Source organism: Heloderma suspectum, chromosome 1, assembly GCF_057233095.1.
Source record: "Heloderma suspectum isolate Gila_16-S chromosome 1, 16-S_ref, whole genome shotgun sequence".
Lineage (NCBI taxonomy): Eukaryota > Metazoa > Chordata > Lepidosauria > Squamata > Helodermatidae > Heloderma > Heloderma suspectum.
Window position 1 is genome coordinate 143,749,897 of NC_139458.1, and position 25,489 is coordinate 143,775,385.

At 48.1% G+C, this 25,489-nt stretch overlaps 1 protein-coding gene across 3 annotated transcripts; it reads left to right on the forward strand.

Moving 5' to 3' along the window:
- The first annotated feature begins 44 nt into the window (after positions 1-44).
- On the forward strand, positions 45-18,762 carry ZNF142 (zinc finger protein 142). 3 transcript variants are annotated; one of them, XM_084805954.1, is made up of 10 exons: positions 45-184; positions 613-693; positions 4,567-4,876; positions 6,295-7,005; positions 8,434-8,685; positions 9,143-9,955; positions 11,062-11,239; positions 12,706-15,910; positions 17,222-17,327; positions 18,022-18,762. In XM_084805954.1, exons 3-10 carry the CDS (start codon positions 4,621-4,623, stop codon positions 18,507-18,509), a joined length of 6,009 nt encoding a protein of 2,002 aa, XP_084662080.1. In that variant the 5' UTR covers positions 45-184; positions 613-693; positions 4,567-4,620; the 3' UTR covers positions 18,510-18,762. The 3 variants fall into 3 exon arrangements, with proteins under 3 accessions (XP_084662080.1, XP_084662091.1, XP_084662072.1); XM_084805965.1 differs by having other exon boundaries at positions 49-184; positions 613-697; XM_084805946.1 differs by having other exon boundaries at positions 65-184; positions 610-693.
- Positions 18,763-25,489: the final 6,727 nt, after the last annotated feature.

Consider the following 25,489-nt stretch of genomic DNA (forward strand, 5'->3'; position numbering starts at 1 on the left):
TCAGTCTGCGTCTACCATAGAGCTGCTCGGGGAGAGAGCGGGCTGGGCGGCACAAAGAGGAAGGGAGAGAAGGGCCGAGAGGGAAAGCGGGAGCGGGGGGCAGCCTAGCGTTCTTCCCTGCCGGCGCGGGGAGGAGGAGAGCTGCGCAGAGAGGATGTGCAGACAGAGCGGGGAGTGAGCGGATGTAAGTGGGGGAGGGGAAGAGGAGAAAACAAGAGCGCTTTCTCTGGGGAGGGGCCGCGGGGCTCCTCCCTGGACGGAGGGGGTGGTGGGGGCCGGAGAGGAAAGGGCGAGAGGTGCCCGCCGGTGGGGAGGGACCTGGGTGGAGCTTCCAGGAGGAAGGTGACAGGGGGGCTTTTGCAGGGGCAGGGGGAAGGAGAGGGGCTACGTTGCTCTCAGGGGCCTCTTCCGGTCTTAAGGGTCTTGTGCCTTAAGGGGAGCTTTGAGGTGAGGGCCTGGGGCCTTGGCCCCAACAGCAAGGGCCCCTGGACCAAGCTGAGCCCCGCCAGCAGCATGGGAGTTGGTTCCTGGGCATTCTGGCTCAGAAGGTTGTGTTCGGTCTTCCTTTTTTAATTTGGTGGTTCTCGTTTCCCTTCTGTTGCCTTTCAGCAGCCAGTGACGATGGCTCACGCCTGGCACTCGGAGCCTGGAAGGTTGCAAAAGAAACCCACCAGGAGGAGGAGAGAAAGGAGGGTGTGTAAGTTCAACCTAGGCCTTTTAAACCACGTTGTCACCTACTCAGGTAGCTAGATTCTGCAGAGAACTAGCCCCAGCTATTTAGGATCGCTTGGTGGCTGCTTTTCAAAAGCACGCAAGAGAGGCTCTATGAAGGAATCCTGTGTCCAGGAGGTGGAATTTTATTGGGGTGGTGGTGGGAGATGCAACAAAATATTCTCTTGGCAGAAACTGTAAGGGTGGTTCCAGACGGAGGGCTCCAAACGCTACCAATTAGAAAGTATTGTGCAGCTATTCCATCTTTTTCTCCTTAATGGATTTTCTGCTGTAAGAAAAAAGACAGAAGAAGCAGTAGGAAAACACAGGAGAGTTCTGGATGGAAGACTTCTGAACCCCATAAACAGGCAGAGCAATGCCTTTGCTGGAACCCCCCCCCCCCAATTGTAAATGGGCAGTTCCCTTCCTTTTTCTTGGAAATATATTGATAGTAGATGTGATGATGCATCACCAAAGGTACATGGAACTTGCATACCTAGCCTGCAGTTACTCATGTTAATGTGGCCTGGATGTACACCAACATTATTACATAACATCTGTTAGGTTTTACTGTGTGCCCATAGGCAGTTGTGCAGGTGTTCTTATAGGCAGCTAATTCAGATCTATGAAATGTACGCATCCCTCTGTGATTCTGGTACTGGAAATTAGTTTTTCATCCACAGTACAACTGACAACCTATGAGCCAGGCTTATCTGGGATGGATATTGGACAGTGACAGTTCAACTGTATATGACACCATTACCAAGGCCTTTTGATGCCAAGCTTTAGAGAAAGAAATAATTCTGGAAAGTGTTATCTCAGCTGATTAAATTACTAGGTTTCAATAGGATTGTGATGTGTATATATACAGTTAGAAGAAGGTATTGGTATACTGTCTGCCAAAGTGAAAAAAGAGCAGCTTAGGATTCTGTATATAATCTCTAGCACAGAGAAAAGTCTACATGATATATAATGTCAACATCTGTTATGTAACTAGATCTGAACTCTCTGCCTATTGGCTTTGAGATGCAGAACCTGTTTGCAGCAATGGAGATTCTTCTAGTTGAGCTGATAGGAGACCAGTAGGCTGTGCACTGTGGTCAGTAGAAATAGTCCAATGGCTGGGAAATTCTCTAAGGCTGTGATCCTGTGCACACTTAACCTGTGAATAAGGCTCATTGAATACAGTCGAACATCTGTGTAAATGTTCATAGGAGTGTTATATAAGTATCCCAATAAATCACCAAAGAATGTAATGGTGGGGCAATTCCCACAATGTTTTAATAAACTAACAAACTAGTAATAGTAATAATAACATAATCTATAATCTAATAAACTGGATCTAACGAAGTGTCTTCAGTTCTTATTTTGCAGGAATTCACATGTTTTAACCCATGTATTTGCTTTAAGCCCCCAAAGCTTAAGTACCAATTCACAATCATCTTTATTTTCTGCAAGCGGATAACTTCACACTTTTTTTCCAGATGTACTTGCTAGCTCTTATCAGGAATTCGTTATTCCTATTTCTAATCTAACTTTTAGTGTATCTAATTGTCTCTTGGCTATTCTGGTATTATTGAGCACATTCTACACAGCAAGCCTTTATCTTTACTGCATGGGTCCCCAACCTTTTTGGACCCATGGGCACATTTGGGAATTTGAGAAATTGCTGAGGGCACCACCACAAAATGCCTAATCATTGGATCACCACTTTGGCATCTACCTGTCGCATCTATGGGTCCAGTTAAAACATTTGTTTTGTATGTGTTATACACTGCAACATCTCTTTAATAAGGGCTTGTCTAATTCAGCTAATTGCTCGTGGTGCAATACAACTAATGCTTCTTTTAGACATATGTTTTGGCAGCGTCCAGTAATTGCTTCTTTTATGGGGGAGGTTATTACACAGATAAATTTTATACTGGAACAGTCTTTAATATTCACTGATGTACACAGTCTTTTAAATTATTTACCTCCTTCATGGAAATTAGCAAATGGTCAGTGTAAATGAATTCCCTGTTCCCCTTTGACAGCTAAAAGACTGATATTACAACATTGGAAGGATGAATACTCACCTCCTGTAATGCAATGGCTTGAGGTCCTTACAACATTTTCAATATTTGAATGGGTGGTATATAGACACCACCTTCAAATGGTTACTTATTTGGATATTTGGTCCACTTTTGTTGAAGCCTATGAATAATTGCTAGAAAGCTGTATGGATTTCATTCAAATCCATGTATGTATATTAAAAAACCGCAGAAAAAATGTTTTTAAAAATTCTGGTGCCTGTGGGCACCATGTTGGGGACCCCTTTGCAGGTGCCGTTGGAGGTGCCCACATGTGACACATTGGGCCTCCTACTTTACTGGATAACATCTCATCACACTTAGATTCTTGCTTAACATTTAGCCCATACAAATGACCAGATTACTCCAGGGGGAGCTTTCTTTGGTCAAATTAGCTTGATTTCCTCAATCGTCCTGCAGTGTGATAGAGCGGATTTTATCACACATTTTATCATGTGTGTTATATGGTTGTCTGTATCCACCCAGAGTCTCTACTAACATGCTAGTATATCCCATCCCTAATGTGAAAGTATTTTTAAAAGGGAGGTTTTAACCCTTCCGTTTTCTCACCAACTTGGTGAATGTGATCATAACCTAATCTTCTCTAAAATCTTCCATCCTTGCTAATCCATGTTTCTTCTACTCTAACCCTTTCAAAGGTCCTATTTATTCAGTCTTAACATATTCCAGTGGAAAGATTTGTAGGCTTAAGTTCAGCTTTAGCCTAGTCCAGAGTTTATGTGACCAACCAGGAAAGAGATCTTGGGGTTGTAGTGGACAGCTCAATGAAGATTACAACCCAGAATAAAATGAAGATGTCAACCCAATATCATACAAATCTATGGTGCAGCCACACTTGGAATAGTGTGTACAGTTCTCATCACAACACCTACAAAAGGATATTGTAGAACTGGAAAAAGTCCAGAAAGGGGCAACGAAAATGATCAAGGGGCTGGAGCATCTCCCCTATGAGAAGTTACAACAGCTGGGATTGTTTAACTTGGAAAAAAGGAGGGTAAGGGGAGACATGATAGAGGTGTACAAAATTATGCATGGTGTGGAGAATGTGGATAGGGAGACATTTTTCTCCCCCTCTCAAAATACTAGAAGCCGGGGTCATACTATGAAGCTGATTGGTGGGAGATTCAGGACAGATCAAAGGAAGTACTTCTTCACACAGTGCATAGTTAAACTATGGAGTTCGCTACCACAGGATGTAGTGATGGCCACCAATTTGTATGGCTTTAAAAGGAGGTTGGACAAATTCCTGGAAGAAAGACCCATCAATGGCTACTAGTCCTGATGGCCATGTGCTACCTCCAGTACCGGAGGCAGTGAGCCTATGTACACCAGTTGCTGGGGAACATGGGTGGGAGGGTGCTGTGGTGCTCGTGCCCTGCTTGTGGGTTCCCTGTCAACAGCTGGTTGGCCGTTGTGTGAACAGAATGCTGGACTGAATGGTCTGATCCAGCATGGCTCTTCTTATGTTCTAAGTATAAAAACCACAGTTATGGTTGCAAAACATTCATATTTCCTCTGTGTTTATCTTCTTCAGAGGACAAAATATGGAAGGCTTTGAAGTTTCCCATCCTGTGCCAAACATCCTGTTGAGCTTTCTGCTGAGCAGGCATGGCTACCAACTCTAATTGTTGTTGTTATTAAACAGTGAATATTAGCTATTTCCAAACCACCCCTTACTCATTTCTTCAGAAGAAGAAGTGGTTTAATCCTTGCTTGCTTACCTTCAGAAGGCAATGGTACTAATTTCTGGGTGTGTTTTTAACAGGAGCTGTACCCACTTCATGTCATGGAGCAAGGCCACACTGAGGAGTGAAAGGCAATGAGCAGAGGAGCAGTTGTAACAGAGCCTGCTGGAGAAGACAAGATGAACGCTCTTTGCCAGGAGCTGTTGCTCCCTGGCCCAGCGGTTGCAGGCATTGAGGACAACCACGGCATCCCCACTGAGAACTTAGCAGTGGGACAGAGCTTGCTCTTAACAGAGGCTTCTGTGGTAGGAACAGAAACAGCTGGTGTTGAAATATTTGTAGAAGCCATGGCTAGCACCATGTCCCTCAGCAATCCTGGCAACACTACAGGTATGTTGTGCTCTGACATGTAATTGTATTCATATAAGAACTACCCACATTGTGGTTATTGTCTCTTAAAAACTGTGAGTGTGTTGTGCCCTGTAACATTTGTATTCTAAATCAGGAACAGCCAAGGGCAGCCTTAAGGTCTTTGGGTGGGGCACAGAAGGCAGAAACATTTCCTGAAGAGCAGCCTGGACTTTCTGCTCCTGTGGCTTGTTCATCAGTTAGCTGGGAACATGGATGTTGGGCAACCTCTGCTTCTGCTTTTTGAGTGGAGGGCATGGAGACTGCATGCTGAACTTGCAGGGGCAGGTGTTGGGGCCCCATGATTATCAGTTGTCCAGCAAGTGGCCAAGATAGCTATGACTGTGGCAAGAGCTGCTTGAAGCAGTGTAGGCAATTGAGACAGGAAAGTGGCAAGATGGACACATCTGATGGGTTTTCTTTTCATCGTACCTAACGGGAGATAGTAGGGCTTCATATAGACATGAGGCTCAACGTGGATCTATTAGTTGTGCCACAATGATTGATGATAGATAGATAGATAGATATGAGCCAGAGGTTGTTTGAACATTTGATCATTTAAGAACATAAGAGCCCTGCTGGATCAGACCAAGGGCCCATCTTGTCCAGCATTCTGTTCACACAGTGGCCAACCAGCTGCCCACAAGAAACCCACAAGCAGGACATGAGTGCAACAGCACCCTCCCGCCCATGTTCACCAGGAACTGGTGTACATAGGCATACTTCCTCTTATACTGGAGTGCCAGTATCAGAGGTGATACTGTGGTGTAGTGGACTGGAGCAGAGCCAGAGTGTAGGATTTGCAGGTTGCAGCCAAGACGGGTAGGCTGAGAGTGGGGTGGCCTTTAGAAGGGCTGTTTAGGTGGTAGCATTTGGGAAGGGACATAGATATTTCAGAGCTGGAGGCTACAAGGTGGTGACTGATAGCAATGGGTTGGTGAAGGAATTTGGGAGGCAAGATGTAGAATGATAATCACACTGGGACTGGATAGCAAGGGGCATTTTTAGAAATTAACCGCTGGTCCTACCACTGCCCACCTTCAAATTTTTCTGTGACCATTTTTGGGTGTGGTTCTGGGCATCTGCTGCGTGGGGAGTTTGTCTCTCCAACCCATTTGAGTTAGATACCCTTGTGTTAGGAAGATGATAGGGACTCAAGTATAGTTTACTGGTACAATTCTCATAGGGGCCTGTCTATGGTTACTGTTACATATGGATGGTGTGAGAACTTTGGGGAATCCTTGTCTACAAGCTGACAAGCTTTTTAGTAATTTCTAAATTACCTGGACTCGGTTTGAACCAGCGATCTGGAGAAATGAGGTCCTCTGTGGGGGATGGGGTTATGGATTTTGTAGTAGCTTTAAAAGAAAAAAAAAACTCTGTCATCCTTGCTCTTGCAGAGGTCTTGGTCAAAGTTGTGGAACTATATATCTGTGAACGATGTGGGCAGAGCTTCTCTGATCCCAGCCTGCTTTCTGAGCACCAGTGCATGGAGATTTCCAGAGGACAATTCACAAGCCTCCCTCAGCTCCAAGAATTATCACTAGGCCTTACTAGCCAAGACCTGGCTGTCCCTGAAGAGCAACCAAATGTCCACCAGGCATCAGCACAGAACATGCTGGATGGAAGCAAGCAGGTGCCTGAATTCTGCACCGAGCCCCTCCTGTGCCCCATTTGCCAGGTGAAGTTTGCGCTGCCCACTGAACTGAAGGAGCATTTTAAGGATCACCACAAACCCCAGGGTCCTCAAATCTGCCCTGAGGAGGGTTGTCACTTCAGTACAGGGGATCGCAAGCAGCTCCGGGGCCACTTGCGGCGTGTCCACCAGGTGGCTTCGGTGGCCTGTACCTACCGTGGCTGCCCAATCTTGTTCCAAAGCCAGGAGGACATGGAGCTTCACCACAGAAGCCACTTCCCGTTCCACTGTAGCCATTGTGACTTCATCAGCGCCAACACCAAGCAGTTTGGGCAGCACAGGCGCAGCCACCTGCAGGAGGCCACGCAGCAGCGGGAGGCGGTGCTGCAGGCAGGAGCAGTTGCTGAAAGCACCGAGCACAGCTTCGCTGCCATAATGGGAAAGGGACTGACTGATCATCTCCTTCTGAACACAGGTACTAGAGGGAAGATGCCTTGTGACTGCGGGAGAGACTGGGAAGGGCGGAAAGGAATATAGCGGAGTGATGCCAGTCACCTATTGCCCCCAAATTTGGGATCCCGGTGGCCTTAATTATGTTTTGGGTTTTTAATATGTGAAGGTTTTAACCCACTTTCAAAGGGTTGTATCCTTAAAAAGAGCCAAAAAGTATTTTAAAATAAATATTTTCAGGCAGCTACATCTTCACTGAAGATAGTAGCTACAGAAGAGAAAGTCATAACTGTGTGAGTGACACTGTATATGGCCAGCAGGATGGGTGGAATATAAGCTCTTGTGAATGAGACAAATTATAACCCAGAAAAGTGGCAGAACACTGTGAATGGAAAACAGTGCTGGGGAATGAGATGTGAAACAGATCATGAGCCATGCCAGGGCAATGCTGTGTGTAAGAGCACCCTCCCCTTCTTTGAGCCACTCCTCCTAATGCAGGAATGTGGAATCTCTCGCCCACAGGCCTAACCCAGGCTGTGGAGGCTCCACATCCAGCCTGCAGAGCCTCCTTGGATTACTCCAGGGAGTGGGGCTTGGCCTTGAAGCCCCACCCCTGGAGAAATCCCTATTATCGGAGATAATAGCAGGGGTGCGGGCAGTGCTGGGAGGAGTAGCAATTCTTCCCAGTGCCAGCCAAGTCCCTTTGTGAAGCACATGTCATCCCCATGGGCACAACGCATGTCCATGGGGATGGCACGCACTGTGCAAAGCTAGGGACTCTGACGATGCTGGGAGGTGCAATGGCTGGAAGGCGTCTCTTTCTCCACACTGAGAGAGGCACGGAACTCCAAGCTTCTCCCAGCATGGATAGAGGCGAAATGGGCCAGGGGGTGGGCAATGATGTCAGTGGGTGTGGCTGTGCCCGCTGACATCATCCGGCCTGCAGAGGGGCCGGTGGGGGCTGATCCCCCCCCCCCGCCGAGAAATGGCTCTGCACACTTGTCATAATATTGAATCCCTCTCCCTGTGAAACACAAGGGTCCGATTTTCACTTGGTCCAGCTTTAACCCTCTGCTTTGGTTCCTATTCTAATTCTCTTTGTCTTATTAACGAGTCACTCTTAGAGTGCTTCCAGATGGACAGCTCCTAGTGCTCCCAATCAACAGACACTGTGGAACTATTCCATCTTTTCCTTCTTAACAGAGTTTCTGTGGTAAGAAAAAAAGATGGAAGAAGTGGTGGGAAAACATGCGAGCATTACAAATAGAAGACACTGTCATCTGGATTCCCTGTAAATTACTGTTAATAAGTCTGGGCGACTGCACAATAAAAGCCTTGTCTGGAAGCACCCTTAGTCTCAATATGCAATTATTTGCATGTTTGCACTGGCCCATCTTAAGTCTGTTCTCTAAACAAACTAAGCTACTGGTTTATGTTTCATTTTTGTTCCAAGGTGGGGCAGAAGTGCTGAGCAAGGCAGAGAATTCTCTCAAAAGTCAGAGTGGTTGGGAGGTGACTGAAATGGAGCCTGACCTGAGAGCGCATGTTGGTGGCAATGCTGTGCCCGCTGAAGACCTAGGAACGTTGGCCAAAGATGACAGCCCTGCCAATGGAGGGGACCAATTTTTGGACGAGGTGGAGGAGGAAGAGGACTGCTTTGGCAAGGAAGCATCTTCCAAAACAACGAAGACCCAGCTGCTCAAAGGTAGAGACTTGAATTCACTTGGGAGCATACAGATTCTGACTTTTCTTTGAAAAGTGCTCTGCCAAGCAGCCAGGTGTACACAGGGATTTTGCATTGTGCCCTGAAGTTGAAGAAGAGATGTCTGAACCAGTCTGACTGTTGTCTTGATTTCACACAATAGGTCCCACCACTGCTTGGAAACCATCTAGTGATGCCCTCCCTTGCTTTCCTTTCTCTGGAGTGGGATAGAATGCTGTATACGATGGCTATTCTCCTTTCAGTGCTGACAGGTTCTCAGATTGCTCCTGGGCTCCTAGAACTCTTTAACATGGGGTGGATCACTATGGAGAAACCATGGAAAGAGCACTAATTGTTCCTGGAGATGGGACACAGGCAAACTAGACTTGTGGAGCATTTCTAAGGGTCTCCTGTGTTCATTCCTCTACACTGAACCACGGGTTTGTTTTTCTCGTTGCAGGAAATGTGACTGAGGACTCCAGATACCTGTTCAAGACCCACATGTGTCCAGAGTGCAAGCGTTGCTTCAAGAAGCGGACTCACCTGGTGGAACACCTTCACCTACACTTCCCAGACCCCAGGCTGCAGTGCCCAAACTGTCAGAAATTCTTCACCAGCAAGAGCAAGCTGAAGATCCACATGATGCGCGAGACTGGGGAGAAGGCCCATCGCTGTCCGCTCTGCCACTACAGCTCTGTTGAGAAGAATGCCCTCAACAGGCACATGGCCAGCATGCACGAGAACATCTCCAACTTCTATTCAGACGTCTACTCCTGCCCGGTGTGCAAGGAGACATTTAAGCTCAGCCATGCCCTCAAGGAGCATCTGAAGAGCCACAAGGAGGAGCCCAAACAACTGAGCTGCTTCCAGGCGGGCTGCAGCTACTGCACTGAGGACCGCAAGGAGTTCCTGCGGCATGTCAGGGAGGTGCATGGCATTAAAGCTGTGGAGTGCAAGTACTATGCCTGCTCCCTGCTCTTCCCCACCACCGAGGACATGGAGGCACATCGCAAAACGCACTATGCCTTCCACTGCCAGCAGTGTGACTTCATCTGTTCCAACAAGCATATCTTCCGTAAGCATAAGAAGCAGGGCCACCCGGGAAGCGAACAGCTCCAATGCAGCTTCTGCCCCTTCGCCACGTTTAACTCAGTGGAATTCCATGACCACGTCGGCAAGATGCATGCCAGCGAGAAGATACACAAGTGCACAGAGTGCAACTTTGCCACTGCGCATAAGAGGGTCCTCATCCGCCACATGCTGCTCCACACAGGCAAGTGTTCTTCCCAACCTGGTGATTTCTAGAGAAGCTCTTGCAAGTGTACTCTGGTGTGCTTTGTGCCTTTGTTTCATGCTCTCCCATAGTGCTCTGAAAGGCAGATCTGTAGTCCTGAGCAGAGAATTGCACTTGCCAGCCCACAACCTTTGGTTTGTCATACATGTGACCAGGTTGGAACTTGAAGAGTTCCTTCGGCCTAGGTGTGCCCTTTCCCATTACAGGGTTGGTCAGTCAGTCACTTTGTATACTGCTCTTCTCTATACATTCGTCTTTCTATACGTTTAGAGGAGAGAAATGGGGTATAGGACTTCTTCCACCTTCCTGGCTAATCAGGGCTTTGTGAGAGAGTGAGGCTTAAAAGCTAGAAGTAGTTTGAGAGTTCAGAAGTCAGGATTTGTTCTCCTAATGCTAAGTCCTGGCCTTCTGAAGCCTCTTAGTCTCTGTATGCATGTTGTGCCCCCGCCCAACAAGGTATCATGACATTTTTACTGTACCATCTCAGCCTTTGACAAAAGACCTAGAATTTGCACTGGGAAGGAATGGAGGAGCTTCAGTAAAATTTAGGCAAAGGTGTCAGATTTTGAAAACTGGCCTTTCCTTCAGGGAGGAGGGAGCACGCCGGCTTGGGCCAAAGCATGAAAGGCTGGCAGCGGGTGGGGTGGGGTATTCCAGTTTGGTCCTGCATGCTGAAGGCATACCTGATGCCTTGGCCATGCTGCTGCCAAACAGTGCCCAGCCTTTCTTCCAGCTTTGGAGAAAGGAAGGTGAGGGGATCTCTGCACAACTGTCAGGACAATCCTTACCCATCTCTGCAGCTTCAGAGTTGGAAGGAAGGCTGGCTACCCACCCATCACACTTGTGAGAGGGCAGTGTCCCACTTGGTAGATGGTGGATATAATTGTTCAAGCCTGGCCATCATTCATACACAGTGGCAGAGTATTGTACAGTGCAGTAGAATGTCATGTGGAGAAACACTGCCACTCATTTTGTTTGGGGGTGGGGCAAACTAGGGCTGCACTTTAAATGTAGTCCACCTACCTCAAGGGGCATGACGGTCGGGGCCATCGATCCACAGCTTCCAGTTTGCTCTGTGACTTTAGGAGAGAAGCCTCACAAATGCCAGATGTGCGACTTCACTTGTCGAGACGTGAGCTATCTTTCCAAACATATGTTGACCCACTCTGACGACAAGAACTACATGTGCACGGATTGTGGCTATGTGACAAAGTGGAAGCACTACCTGAACGTTCACATGCGGAAGCACACGGGAGATCTCAGGTACAGAGACACATCCCCCCCCCCTTTCCTAGGCTGATTTCCTCAGTCAAATCCAGCCAGAACAGACTAGGACAGCCTGGCTGTTTCACCAAGCAATCCCTATGCACAGGTTAAGCTGTGTGGTCCATGGGCATGGCTATCAATTGAAACCAGGTCTACCCATATAATGGCAGATTCAAGGTTTGGGCGAGAGAACTAGTTGAGTTGACTCATTATGTCAGGGGTGGATAACGCGTGCTAGACACTTCCCTAGCACTCAACAGATACATGGTGAGACTGGCTCAACCCAGGTTTCAAAAGTTACCAAGGCACTGATTTCCACATGAATTGTGTGACCAAATCTACCACAAGTCATCGCAGTCCATTAACTCATAAATAATACTGCAAGATGGGATCCTAATCTGGTGAATGATATGAGGCAGTGATCTGCTTTGTTTTGCCATGTGCTAACTGAAGCTGGCAATCTGAAAGTGTTAATTAGCATTAGGGGCCAGTAGCTAAGGCATCTGCCCAGGTTAAATACAAGCAGGATTAGGGACAATCTGAAGCAAATTCTACATGCTGTGGCAACATGGATTATACCCAAAATATCTGGGACTGACGGTGGACCCAATTTAGGAAGATGCATCAGGCATTTTCCAGTTGGTGGCATTAGAGTCCACTAGGAGGCAAGAGTAAAAATGATCCCAAAAAAGGATAGTCAGGGCAATATGACTTTTAGATGTGGTTGACCTGCTTAGGGCTTATGTGATGTTAAATTTCCAGGGACATGGAAATAGTCTAAGTGGTTGTCCATTCCCTCTCCCCACCCCCAAATGTAGCACTTCAGAAATAAGAGTGCCAAGCTATATGTTCTCATATAAATTCCCCATCATCTCAAAATTCCTCCTTTTTCTTTAAAATCAGTTTTCTTTGAATATTTTGCACTTCCCATCTCCTGTATCAGAGTGCACATCACGTGGTTTTGGGTTTTTTTTAAGGGGGGGGGTGAACAGTCTTCCCATATGCCCCCCCCATCACACACACCAATCACATCACACTCCTGCATTGCAACGTTTCAAGAGTAGAGCTAATGGAGAAACCACTTCCATTGCTTAGCGGATAAAAGGATGATTTCTCTAAACCTTTACTTCCAAGCTCAGGGCATGGGTGCCCATCCCTGGACAGCGAACCGAGCTCTGCTAGAGCCCACAAGCTGCTGTGAGAGCCACGGGGTTTGGACCTGGGGAGTCCCTGATTCAGATCCCAACTGAGAGGTAACCTTTTTGGGTGGTCCTGAGTAAGCATTTCCTCTCTGCCTCCTTTCTCCAGTTTGCAAAATGGGATTTGATAATTGGCTTCACAGGGCCATTGGGTGGTGGCAATTACAAAGAGGTGCTCCGTTTGCCAAAAGAGCTGTGCAAAGCAGTCCTGTGCTGATGTTCTTTCCCAACCTGTGTTCTGACCCACTTTTGTTCTTGTACCAGGTACCATTGCAGCCAGTGCCCCTACCGCTGCCACCGGGCCGACCAACTGAGCAGCCACAAGCTGCGCCACCAGGGCAAGTCCTTGATCTGTGAGGTGTGTGGCTTTGCTTGCAAACGCAAGTACGAACTGCAGAAGCACATGCAGGCCAAGCATTCCCAGGACTACCAGACGCCCATCTTCCAGTGCCAGTATTGCAGCTACCAGACCAAATACAAACAAGCCCTGCTGAACCATGAGAACTGCAAGCACACCAAGCAGAGGGAGTTCCGTTGTGCCCTGTGCCCTTACCGCACCTTCAGCAACACCAGCCTCTTCTTCCACAAGCGCAAGGTCCATGGCTATGTGCCCGGGGACAAGGGCTGGCAGGAGAACTACGCCACCAGGGAGCTGGAGGTCAGCTCCACTGAGGTGCTGCTCAGCTATAACCTTGCCATGGCCCTGCATGCTGAGTCTGGCCCCCCCTTGCCAGGGAGAGAGCCATGGCATGACAGAGCCAAGCCCCTTCTTTCAGAGGCCCAAGGGGAGAGTTGCCACCAGGAGTCACTCATCATGCCTCTCTTTGGGCATGAAGGCCACACTGAGAGGGTGGGGGAAGAAGATGTGGGAGGACAGGGCCACTGCAAGGCAGATGCGGCCCCTTCAGAGGATCTCTCTATGAAAGCATCTTCAGAGATCTTGGTGGAGCCAGGCAGTGCCAGCAAGCCGGTTCAGAGTTGCACCCTGCTCTTGGAGCCCCTGTGTGACTCGGACCCAGCTCTGGAGCAGCTGGCTGAGGAGATGCCTGCCGCTCTGCCAGAGAATGGGGAAGCTCTGAACTGCAGGGGAGTGGAACTGGCCTATGAAGCATTAGGCTCCAGGGATTCCATCGTCCTGGAAGACAGTGAGCCTGCCCTCGAAGATATCCCCGACTTTGAGGAGGAGGAGGCAGAGGTCTCTGGGGATGGAGCATTGGAGCTGGAGAAAGACATTGATTCTGGTTCTGGTGAGAATAGTAAAAAAGATGTTGTGCAGGATGTGGGGGATAGGAAGGCTGATGGGCAGGAGTTGGAGCTTTTGCAGGCACCACCCAGCCCAGAGCAAGGAGAGGGGTGCAGAGAGCCGAGTGTACAGGACGCTTGGTCAGATGTGTTAAAGTCAGGCTCCTTCCAACCTGATACAAGCCATGAGGCTTGCCTTGCCCCAGAAGATGCACTTCTCCCCTCTGAAGAGGGTTCCCAGTCAGAATCGGTGCTTAAAGCTCTAAGGAGGCAGGACAAGGAGCAAGCGGAAACTCTGGTCCTGGAAGGGAGGGTGCAGATGTTGGTGGTTCAGTCCCAGAGCCGGATCTTCAAGTGTGAGAAATGCTCCTACATCACTAGGAAGGAGAAGTCCATGTTGGTGCACTGCAAAGCTGGCTGCCAGAGCAAGAAATGCCCCTTGGTGTGCAAGGAGTGTGGGGCCATCTTCAAGCAGCAGAGAGGGCTAAATACCCATCTCCTGAAGAAATGCCCGGTCCTCATGAAGAGGAACGGTGGAAAAGCAGCCTGCGTAGACCAGGCTGCTGCTGTGCAGCCCAGTGGCATGAGCTTGGAAATGGCAGAGGCAGAGAAAAATGGAGCCTTAGACGAGGCAGAGGTGAGCATGCTGCAAGATTCTTCTTGGGGAGTAGAACTGACACAGTCCTTGGCAGTCCATCTACATGATAAGCCATCTCAAGATGTCCCTGAAACTCTAGCAGAAGAACAGTTGCCAGAAGCAGTGGTAGGTCCTGCCAGCTGCCACTCAGAGCGATACTATCTGGAGCAGGGCAAGTTCCGCTGTAAATCCTGCTCCTTTGCCTGCTCACGCATGTCCACTATCCGCTCCCATGTGGAGGACGGCTGCCGTGGCTTGGAGCAGTTCTGGTGTCCTGTGTGCTCGAAGCCCTTCCGCTCGAAGAGGGCCCTCAAGATCCACCAGTCGGAGGGGCACGTAGAAGCTCCTCCCACTGGGCTGCCTCAGGGGTCCAGCAACACCGTGGCCCCAGGGGAAGGAGAGGAGCAAGGGGATGGACGAACCAGCCACGAGGAGATGGGCCAGCCTGATGAGCTGGCGAGGGCGACGTCTCCCTGTCCCGTACCCCTGCGCAAGAGGCGGCCCTTCTCCTGCCCTGCCTGCCCTTTCACGTGCCACCAGGAGCGCGCCCTGAAGACCCACAAGAAGCGGGGCTGCCTGAAGCTGGGCGAATTCCGCTGCACGCTCTGCTCCTTCACCTCCAAAGCTGCTGCAGCCCTCCGCCTCCACCGCAAGCTCCACCGGAAGTACTACAGCGCCCGGCCCCAGCTGGCGTGCCGCCAGTGCGACTTCACCTGCAAGCAGGTGCGCTGCCTGCGCCAGCACGTCCGCATCAAGCACGAAGGCGTGAAGCCGCACAAGTGCCCTTACTGCGAGTTCAGCACCACCCGGCGCTACCGGCTGGATGCCCACCAGTCCTTGCACACAGGCGTGGGGCGCATTGCCTGCCCAACCTGTGGCCAGACCTTTGGCACCAACTCCAAGCTGCGCATTCACCGCTTGCGGGTCCACGAGAAGAAACCCACCCACTTCTGCCCGCTCTGCGACTACAGCGGCTACATTCAGAATGACATCACCCGCCACGTCAACAGCTGCCACCAAGGAGAGCTGAATTTTGCTTGCTCGCACTGCAAAGCCCGCTTCAGTTCGGAAACGGCCCTCAAGCAGCATGCACTGCGGCAGCATGAAGAGAAGGTCTCCTACGGTTGCCCTCGCTGTGCCTTCGTCTGCCACAGTGAGGCCACCCTCAAGTGCCATGCCCAGAAGCAGCATCCCCAGCTGGAGTGCACAACCTGCAAGGAAACTCTGGCGACCCGTGAGGAACTGGAGGAGCATAAGAAGCTGCACTTCAGCCATCGCTGCCACATCTGCAGCTTTGCGGCTAAGGAGCGGCAGCAGCTGGTGAGCCACTACATAGAGGTCCACGAGCCCTCCGTGGCGGAGGAACAGCCCCTCAGATGCTCTTTCTGTGACTTCGGCTGCCATCACCAGCTGGTCTTCGACCACCACATGAAGGGCCACGGTGGCACTCGCATCTACAAGTGCTCCGACTGCAAGTACACCACCAAGAATAAGCAGAAGATCACGTGGCACATCCGCATCCATACTGGGGAGAAGCCTTACAAGTGCCACCAGTGCCAGTATGCCTGTGCTGATCCTTCCCGCCTCAAGGTGAGAATTTTCTGCAGCTTGTTGGTGGGTTGGTGGTAGAACACTGCTAGGGGAGATACCAGAAGTTATCCCTGGAAATGGAAGTTGCATTGGCCCCACAAAGGGCCTGGCGCCCTCTAGGTGGTTTGGACTACAACTCCGAGCATTCCTGACCAAGGGCCATGGTTGCTGGAACTGACGGAAGTTGAAGTCCAAAACATCTGGAGGGCATCAGGTTGGGCTGTCAGTTGCAGTGTCCAAAGGAGCAAATGCCTTTTAGGCCAGAAGAGAACACTGAGTTTCTATAGCCTGGAGAACTATAAGACACCTGGAGAACTGGTGTCTTAACCCAGTTTAAGGAATCATTTCCCATTATGTCCAACTGCCTGGTTAATTTGCCTTTTTGCCATATGGTGTCCTGTCTTAATTTGAACATTGTTTATGATGCAGCATCCACCCCCTGCTCCTTTGACCTGACCGTTCTCCTATGATCTGAAATCGATTCCTCCATTATTGCATCCATGCCACTTTGTCTACTGTCAGATCATGTTTCTGCGATTTGAAAGCTCTGGGTGAAGGTTAATATGGCCTGTTGTCATCCCCCCCGTCCCCAACCCGGCATGCAATTGCTAAGTACATACTTGGATAGCCGCTGTGGTTTAATACTTGGTTAAAAGATTTGCTTTCCGTTTTGCTCTAGCTTAAACCTCCAAATCATTTGCTCTGGTTCTGGCTACCTTTAGGGTCAGATTGATTCTCGAGGAGGCAGAGAGTTTCAGAACATAATGTCGTACAATCCCCTGCAGTGACAGACCATTTTGAAAATCCTGTTACTATCTCTTTCTCGGCCTGACCAATCCCATCCTGCGATTCTGATTTCTTGCTCTCTTGAAATCGTAGAGCTCAACTTTTCACACCAGCAAATCTCACCCTCTCCTGAATGCATTTTAAAAGGTGGGCTCTGGAGCAATTGCTGTGTCACTCTGTGCCCATGAACAAACATTATGGATAAGATACACAAGCCCTGACCCAGCAGACCTAAGGGGTACCCCAGGTGCTGTATGTAAGTCTGGGCTTGCTACCGTGACTTCCAAATGCTGCATCTGTGTGTAGTTGCTTTCTCAGTCCTCATGCAAGAGGATTGTCATCCCTGTCGGGTGCTAGACTGTGATTGCTGGTCAATGGGATGAATGGGCTCATGTTTAACTGTCTAGCGTGCTCAGTCCCTAAGGTTTCTATCAGATTTATGATAAATGAAAATAGATAAAACCACTTGTGAGGTTAGTGTCTCATGTGTGATCCTGGCTGTTCTTTCCTCTTCTCTCTGCTCAGTATCACATGCGTATCCACAAGGAGGAGAGGAAGTACCTTTGCCCAGACTGTGGCTACAAGTGCAAATGGGTGAATCAGCTGAAGTACCACATGACAAAGCATACAGGTAGTCGGTGCTTCACCAGCATGTGGAGGCCTGGGCACCTGGGGTCAAAAAATGCAGCCTCTGCCCCTCTTGTGGGATAAACCCTTGCTGGGCTATGTCTGCTGCTCACACAAGGTCCTTCATGACCTTTCAAAGGCTCTGCACAGAGGCAAAGAAGTGGAAAGAGTGAAAAGCTGAGTGGAACTTTTAGCAGTGTTTGTAGAAAGCAATTTTGAAGTGCATGTCGGACACCTGACATTCTAAGGGGACTAACAGTTTTAGCCTGCACCAGCTACTTGCCTATGCCGGGGAGTGATAGTTGGGCCAGTGTCATCTGAACAGCGCTTTTATTACGGTGAGGGGAAAGGTGTTGCACTTCCCACGTTTCTGGGTAATAGTGCCCGTGGGACTGACCGTTTACTTCCTTTGTTGGAGATGGTTCTTGCAGGTGGGTTTGGGCTGCTGGATGCGTTTCATTAGCTGCCTGTGGCCCAAGGCTAATGTATGAGGTTGCAGGACAGGGCAGAGATCGGTAGAACAGGCACATTCTTTTTCCCAGGGCACGTGCCACCTTAAAACATCCCGCAGAACATGCAGCAGCAACACTGAGGCCTCTGGGAGTGGAGAATAGCTTAGCGGGGGAAGGGGAGGCTGGGTTTGCTGATGCGGTGATATCCACCTCAGCTCCATTTCTAGCATATTGCTCTCCACACAGGGGTCAAGCCGCACCAGTGTGACGAGTGCAACTACTGCACCAACCGTGCCGACGCCCTGCGCATCCACAAGGAGACCCGCCATCGTGAGGCTCGCTCTTTCATCTGCGAGCAGTGTGGGAAAGCCTTTAAGACTCGCTTCCTCCTCAAGACCCATCTGAAGAAGCACAGCGAGGAGAAGCCCTACGTCTGCAATGTGTGCTTCCGGGGCTTCCGGTGGGCGGCTGGCTTGCGACATCATTATCTCACGCACACCAACGAGCACCCCTTCTTCTGCCGCTACTGCAGCTACAAGGCCAAGCAGAAGTTCCAAGTGGTCAAGCATTTGCAGAGGCACCACCCCGAGCAGGGGGGAACACAGGGGGACCTCAGCAAAGGGGTGGGCAAGGACCCTAGTACGTTGACTGTCCATCTGCATGATGTTCAGCTTGAGATTTCCCCCTCCAAGCACCCAGGGGAAGGTGAGGCACAGGTGTCGCCACATGGCTAAGCCAAGCCAAGAAAAAAATGGACTTCGGAGTTGAGACTTACTTTGCTTTGGTTTCTGTGAGCCAGGGGTGGATTGAAGCCTTAAACCTGGCAGCACGTGGAGGTCCTGTCCAAGTTGTTTTAAGCCCACTGGGGCAAACACAGGCTCCTCTAGGTGAAGTGAATGCACTTGTGTATGTTTATAGTCATATCTGTATATGGAATGTAAAATATGTGACTGTATAAAAGGGGTCTTCAGACTTGTTTGCAATTTTGATGGCATTGAATTATTTGGCCTGCACAACAGTGGTAGAGGAACAATGAGCCATATAACCTAGAAGGTGGTGGGGACTGATAGTGGCTTCTGCACAAGGGAGTAGTTGTGCATAAGTTCTTATATTTCCTAAAGGACAATTCTGGTAAACCTGTACTATCGGGAAACTGTCTGAACAATGATAGGCATGTCCGAGGAGATCAGGGCTGAGCTTTTTGTGCATAGAATGAGTTTTTCTAGCACTAGCCTTCTGCCTGGTCTATTTTAAAGGGAGCAGCTCCTTTGTGTTCCTGTGTGGCAATGCTTGGTTGATCAGAAAACATTAATTTGCTGCTGACGGGCTTTCAAAATTGGCATGAAAGATCTTGTGTTTCGATGATTGATGCACTGGTAAGAAATGGTGGCGGGGGTGGGGAAGCTTGGCACTCCCTCCATCCCAGGGAGTCTTACAGGCTTTGAAGTAATCCATTTGTTCCAGCTCTTAAATGATTAGAGTGTTTGATAATGCCTCTTGAAGGCCAGGAGGTCTTATCAGGCTGGTGCCTCGCAATGCCGTAGGATAAGGTGGAGATTATAGCTGCACTTAATGGATCTTGGGCATCTTTGTACTACAAGCCTTCCTAGGAAGCTTTGCTCTTCTAAACTTAGCCTTACCTTCCAAGTTCAAACACCTTTCCTGCTGAGTGTCCTATGAAGATTATACACAACTGTGTGTACCCTTTTGAGGAGAAGGAAGATGATGTGATGAGGCTGCAGAAGGTCAAGGCTTGTAAAAGTTTCAAACCACAAGGTACAGGGGTGGCATCCTGTCCACTTTTTAAAAATCCACATCTCTGTTTACTATAGCTAGTGTGTGCTGAGCTACGCATAGACCATTAGACACTTGCCTGTCCTGTATTTATTTTCCTAGACGTGATGTCTTTGAGCGGGGAAATGTCCTGTCTGAACACAGAGCTAAGATCAGGACCCAAGATCCTTACTGTCTCTTCGGGCTTTGGTACTCCTGCTAGTCTGAGCTGCACTCTTGGGCAAAAACAAGAGGGGTGTGTGTTACACCCAGTGAGAAAAGCACAGGCCTCATTTTGTGATCAACTCCCCTGTTTCTGTAGCCTAAGGCGTTTACAAAAGGCTTCACACCCATGATTATAGCACAGGATATCTGTCTCCAGGTCACATGCCAACTATTTGGCGAGGGACAAAGAAGGCTGAGTAGAACATCCCTTCTAGTTATTGCTTCTTTATCTTTGCCCTCATTTTTTCCTTTGTGCTTTGATCTTTATTCCCAGCCCTTAATCAGCAAAAGAAATCCTTATTATGCAATCAAATCAAGCCATGCAACTAAGGCTAGTGAATTTTTTTTAATAAATTATCAGTTTCAGAATTGTCTCTCTCTCTCTCTGTCTCTGTCTCACACTTGTGACTTCTGTTCTGTGAAATCATAGCCCCTCCTGCTCCAGTTTGCTGCTGTTACCATCTGTAGCCCTTTCCTCCAGTTTGCCCAGTCTCTTCACTAAAGTTTTACACAACAGTCTTGTTTCACTGAACTGAAAGCAGAGTCCTCTAGAATATTACACTAACAGCACAATCCTATACATTTTTACTCAGGAGTCTCATTGAATTCAATGGGGGTTACTTCCAGGTAAGTTTTTAGGATTCCAGCAGAAGGCTGTAATCCTAAACACAATGATCTGGGATGAAATCCAGTGAAACTTGAGTAAAGCATTGGATTGTGCTGTAAGGGGCTTTAAATTTTGCAGCCACAAAATATTGTGCAAAATAGATAAGCGTGCACTTTTGCGAGGGAGCGGGGTGGTGGTGGCTTCCTTCCACTTCTGCTTCCTGGACCTTTTACGGACACTGCTCATACAAAACTAGAAAATAAGGAAAGAAAGCTGAGGTCCTGCTTCTGCTAAGAAGTTGTGTTTGAAAAGACTATCCCAATATTCAAGGTGCAATCAGAACAGATTTCTAGATGTGCCTGATCTCATCTGATCTCTGAAGCTAAGCAAGGTCAGCCCTGGTTAGTACTTGGATGGGAGACTGCCTAGGAATCAGGCTTCCTGCACTGAGCAGGGGGGTGGACTCGATGGTCTTGTAGGCCCCTTCCAACTCTATAATTCTATGACTTGCATGGACTTGAAAGGCATTTGGGGGGGAAGGGAGGTGTTCATGAAATCATCCACTCCATTCAGACTAGGACTGGAGATGCATAAGAGAGTTGAAGGTGGTTTAATAAGAGCCATCACTGCCCATTGTGTAGTGTACACGTATTCCTTTGTCAAGTGTTGTGAGATGAGGTTAGAGGTGCATTGAAGCATGACATAAACCCGATTACCAGAGATGATGTTGGATGAATGTGCATACTGCTAGCAGTGATCATACCACCTTCCACACACTTGCAGGGGGAGCATGTGTGTGTGACTTGTCTGACTCCAGCCTACAGTTCCTTTGATGATGCAAAGGAGATGCAGGATAAAGCCTTTCCTCCCCTATTTTTTTCCAACTTACTGTATCCTTGTGGGTGGGTTGGGGTGGAGGGCTTGCTTGGGAGCAATGAACCAAAAATGGCTGTCGGAGATAAGTTACCTCTTCTAGCTACCAAGTGGTTCTTTCTGTTAATCAGTAACATCACTGGGTCTAAACCAATTCAAAAGCCAACTTAATTGGCTTGTAGATCATAGTCCTTGTATGATAGTTCAAACATTAGTGCCGATAAGTATGTTGCTCATCTGGAATTGGCACTGGCTGATAACCACATTGGGTATTCTGATGTTGGGCTGAATATTGACAAAGTAGAGCTTATTTAATTTTTGCCATGTAGAGATGATTAAAAAAAAAAACCTTGACTGTTTTCTGGAAAGAAGTCCCCTGATAAGTAATCGAAATATACTAAAGGGATTTTTAAAATCTCAGGGAATTTTGAAACCCTTCCATGGAGTCGCTAAATCATATTTCCACTTGAATCAGCAGCATAGAGAAAGTGAATGGCCTTCTCTGAGGGCTGTGCCACAACTTTATTGAACGTATTATTTAGTATAAGCTTCGCTTCAGGTGTGTTGTGAGAGGCAGGTGAGACTGCCCTGAATATACCTGGCTGGTTGCCTGAGGATGTTCAAACTCATCTTCAATTGCAGCTGCTTTACTGGGGCAAGAAGTTGTGACTGTGATGCTTAGTTTGCTGTTGACAAGGAGCGATGTAGCACAGCCTTCCCCAACCTGGTGCCCTCCAGATATCTTGGGCTGCAACTCCCATCAGGAAGGGAGTTGCAGCCCAGTACAGATTGTTCTGCCCATTCCTTGTTCAGATTAGCTGTGCTGTATGAGGCGTTGTATTGAGAAGGCTTTCCCCATCCCAAATGAAGGTGTAAAACACTGATTTGCTTCCATTCCCATTACGTTAGCTGGAAAAAGAAGTAATCCTCAATTACTACTCCTAGGGGTTTATACCTAATTTCTGGTGTCTTATCCACCTTCTTTTGTTGTTGATGTTTGTTTGTTTGTTTGTTTGTTTGTAAGGAAAAAAGTATCACTGGCTCTCTACTAACTTGCCATGATACAATTATGTAAGCCCCAAAGTCTCTCAGAATTTCAGACTGAATTTGAATATTGTAATGTGGTTTCTAAAACGTGTGGTGACTATTAAGCCACATAGATGAAAAATGGTAGAATTGTATAGAGCTACCATCTTTCCCCTACATGGTTCCTTTGGCTTTAGCTACATGACAGGAAGAAATTCAAGTCTGAATTGTGGAAAGCTGTATCTCATGAATTTCCACCTGACAGTGATGTCACTGACTAATTGGAAGTGCCAAATCAGTAGATGGGCAGGCCTCATTACACAAAGGTCATGTAAACTCGGCTTAAAGCCAAGGACTTTACTGGTTTGTGGGTAAAACACAAGCCTTTTGCTGTTGTTCATTGGTGGGTGTTGGCCTCCCACCTAAACACACCAAAGATAAAGCCAACTGGAAAGAGAAGGGAGGAATTTATCCTATATCTCAGTCCTTCTCCAACCTAGCATCCTCCAGATGTGCTGGACTGCAACTCCCATAATTCCCAGGCAGCATGCCCAATGGTCCTGGCTGGGGATTATAGGACTTGCAGTCCAGCACATTAGGAGGATGCCAGATTGGGGAAGGCTGTTATATCTCCTTTGCATCAACAGAACAGTCATAGACTTAAAGTCACACAAGCTTTTTAGAACATTGCAGGATGTGATACAGGCATCACCACTCATGGTATGCATATTCATTCAGCTATAATCTCTGATAAACTTTCATTTTCTGGCAGGCTTTCTCTGGCTTTCTGTGGCATGGCAGGTACACATTCAACAGGCACAGCTTTCCCCAACAAAACCTTTTGTTGAATTTCTATTGGTTACGCAGCTGCTAATAGCATGAGAACCCTATCAGAAGAAAAAGGTGGGAATCCTAAAATTGAGAGGAAGGTTTGAGCGCTTTAATATTCCAGAATGTCAGGAGTGTTGAACCTCTTTCAGCCTGAGGTCCGAATTCCATTTTGGAGAAGCTCTCAGGAGCTGCATTCCAGTGGTGGGCGGGGCTGGAGGCAAAGAGAGGTGGGGCCAAAGGCAAAGGGAGGTGGGGCCAAAAATACCAGCATATTTTAGCTTAAAGCTCTTCCTGCCAGTAACTAAGCCTTAGGAGGGGCATTTTAGCCTTTCAGAAAGGGAAAAGGTGCACAAAAGCTGGGAAACCACCATGTGATAGGTGGTTGGGAGAAGAGGTGGGCCAGGGCCTTCTGGGGAGTGCCAGATTTGCCCCTGGGCCTGTGGTTCTGGACTCCTGCAGTAAGCAGTGGAAGCTGGGGCGGGGTAAGGAACACAGCCAGCACTGCAGTGGATGCACACCTGACATGCTCAAGGATCAGGGCTTCAATAGAACAAAGTGGAAGGAGATACTAAAGTAGAGAAGGCACAGACAATCCCCTCCCTTCCTTTTCTTGAGGAGTAAGGATATTACCTGATGCTGATGCTGGGACCCTGATGCTGGGAAAGACTGAAGGCAAAAGGAGAAGGGGACGGCAGAGGATGAGATGGCTAGATAGCATCACGGATGCAATGAATATGAACTTGAGCACGCTCCGGGAGAGAGCGCAGGACAGGAAGGCCTGGCATGCTATGGTCCATGGGGTCACGAAGAGTCGGACACGACTGAACGACTGAACAACAACAACAAGGATATTACCAGGAGCTGTGAGAACAAGGCAAGATTGGTGGTCAAAGAGAAGCCTTGCTCTATGAATATTATACACCCAATAAAATATCTGGGAAGCTTCATAATTCCACTCAAGTAGGACTAATCAAATGATGAGCCTTCCAACAGGCATTTCAGCATTAGGCTGGTGTATGGATTCAAAAGAATTGCAAAGCCTCAGGCAGCAATACTCTGAGAAGAAGCCAAAAATACATGGATGAAAGAGGCTGATGTCTATTCCCTTATATCCCATCACTGCTTCCCAAAGATGGCATGGAAGTAAAATATCGGTGTGGGGGGTGGGGTTAGTACATGGAGTATTACTAAAGTTCTGCCTTTATAAACACCTGCTCTAATGTCATTTTTGTAATCAGCCATGTTAACAGGCTGGAAGTCTTACCAAGGATTGGTAGGGTGGAAATATGTTTGGTCCCTTCCATCAAGTCTTTATATACCTTTCCCATCACACAGTAGTAATGTTATTGAAGCAATACAATTCTGAAATGACTAACACACACCCCCTTTTCCTGGCCTGGAGATAATTTGGACCATCCTTTTTATTGGTATTCTTATTTTGATAAACCAGTCTGCATAGGTGGGGTCTCGGCCCCTTACAAAGGAGGCCAGTATTTGGAAACGAATGGCATTCCTTGCATTGTTGTGTGTGTGTGTGTGTGTGTGTGTGTGTGTGTGTGTATATATATATATATATATATATATATATATATATATATATATATATATATATATATTTTGCATCTGTAAAAGATACCTGAGTTAAGCAAAGAGGTCTTGAAAGAGCAGGAGTGTCATGGATCTTTGGCCAAGTTAGAGAACAGGGCAAGGAGATTGCATCCACAATGCATGTGCATGCTGTAACCAGGCAAGGTAGTTTTGTGGTGCCTTTACAACAGCATCCTTCATGGCCACAGTGCTGTTTGCACTTAGGTTAGTTTTCAGGAGGCTCAGTACAATATGGGCCTCTAGACCTAAGATGGATGCAGCTTCTGTTAGCTACCTCTGTGTGCCAGTTGCCGGGAACATGAGCAAGAAGATGATGTTGCACTCAGGTCCTGCTTGTGGGCTTCCCACAGGCATCTGGTTGGCCACTGTGTGAACAGAACACTAGCCTAGATAGGCCTTTGGTCTGATCCAGCATGGCTTTTCATGGGTTCTTGTGTCTTAGCCATGTTAAGTTACCTCTTGCCCTGAGAGCTTTGAACCAACAGGCCTCTGTCATTCCACCGGCTTCTTCTTGTCACCCGGAAAATGTTACATCCTACATAAGAGGGTTGCCTCTCAGCAACCACAGTGTTCTGCCTCCTATGTGGAAGATTTACTTGCTCTGTTTGATGTGACTGGATAGCTTTAAACAACAGGAGTAGGAAGAATCTAAAAGCAGGAGAGTCCACCTACTGGAAAATCAGGCTAAGAGTAGGTAGTTGAGCTCTGTACAAAATTAAACAGGTTGGTGCGTGGAATGCATCAGGAAAGAGGAGAGGTTTTCTAGAGGGT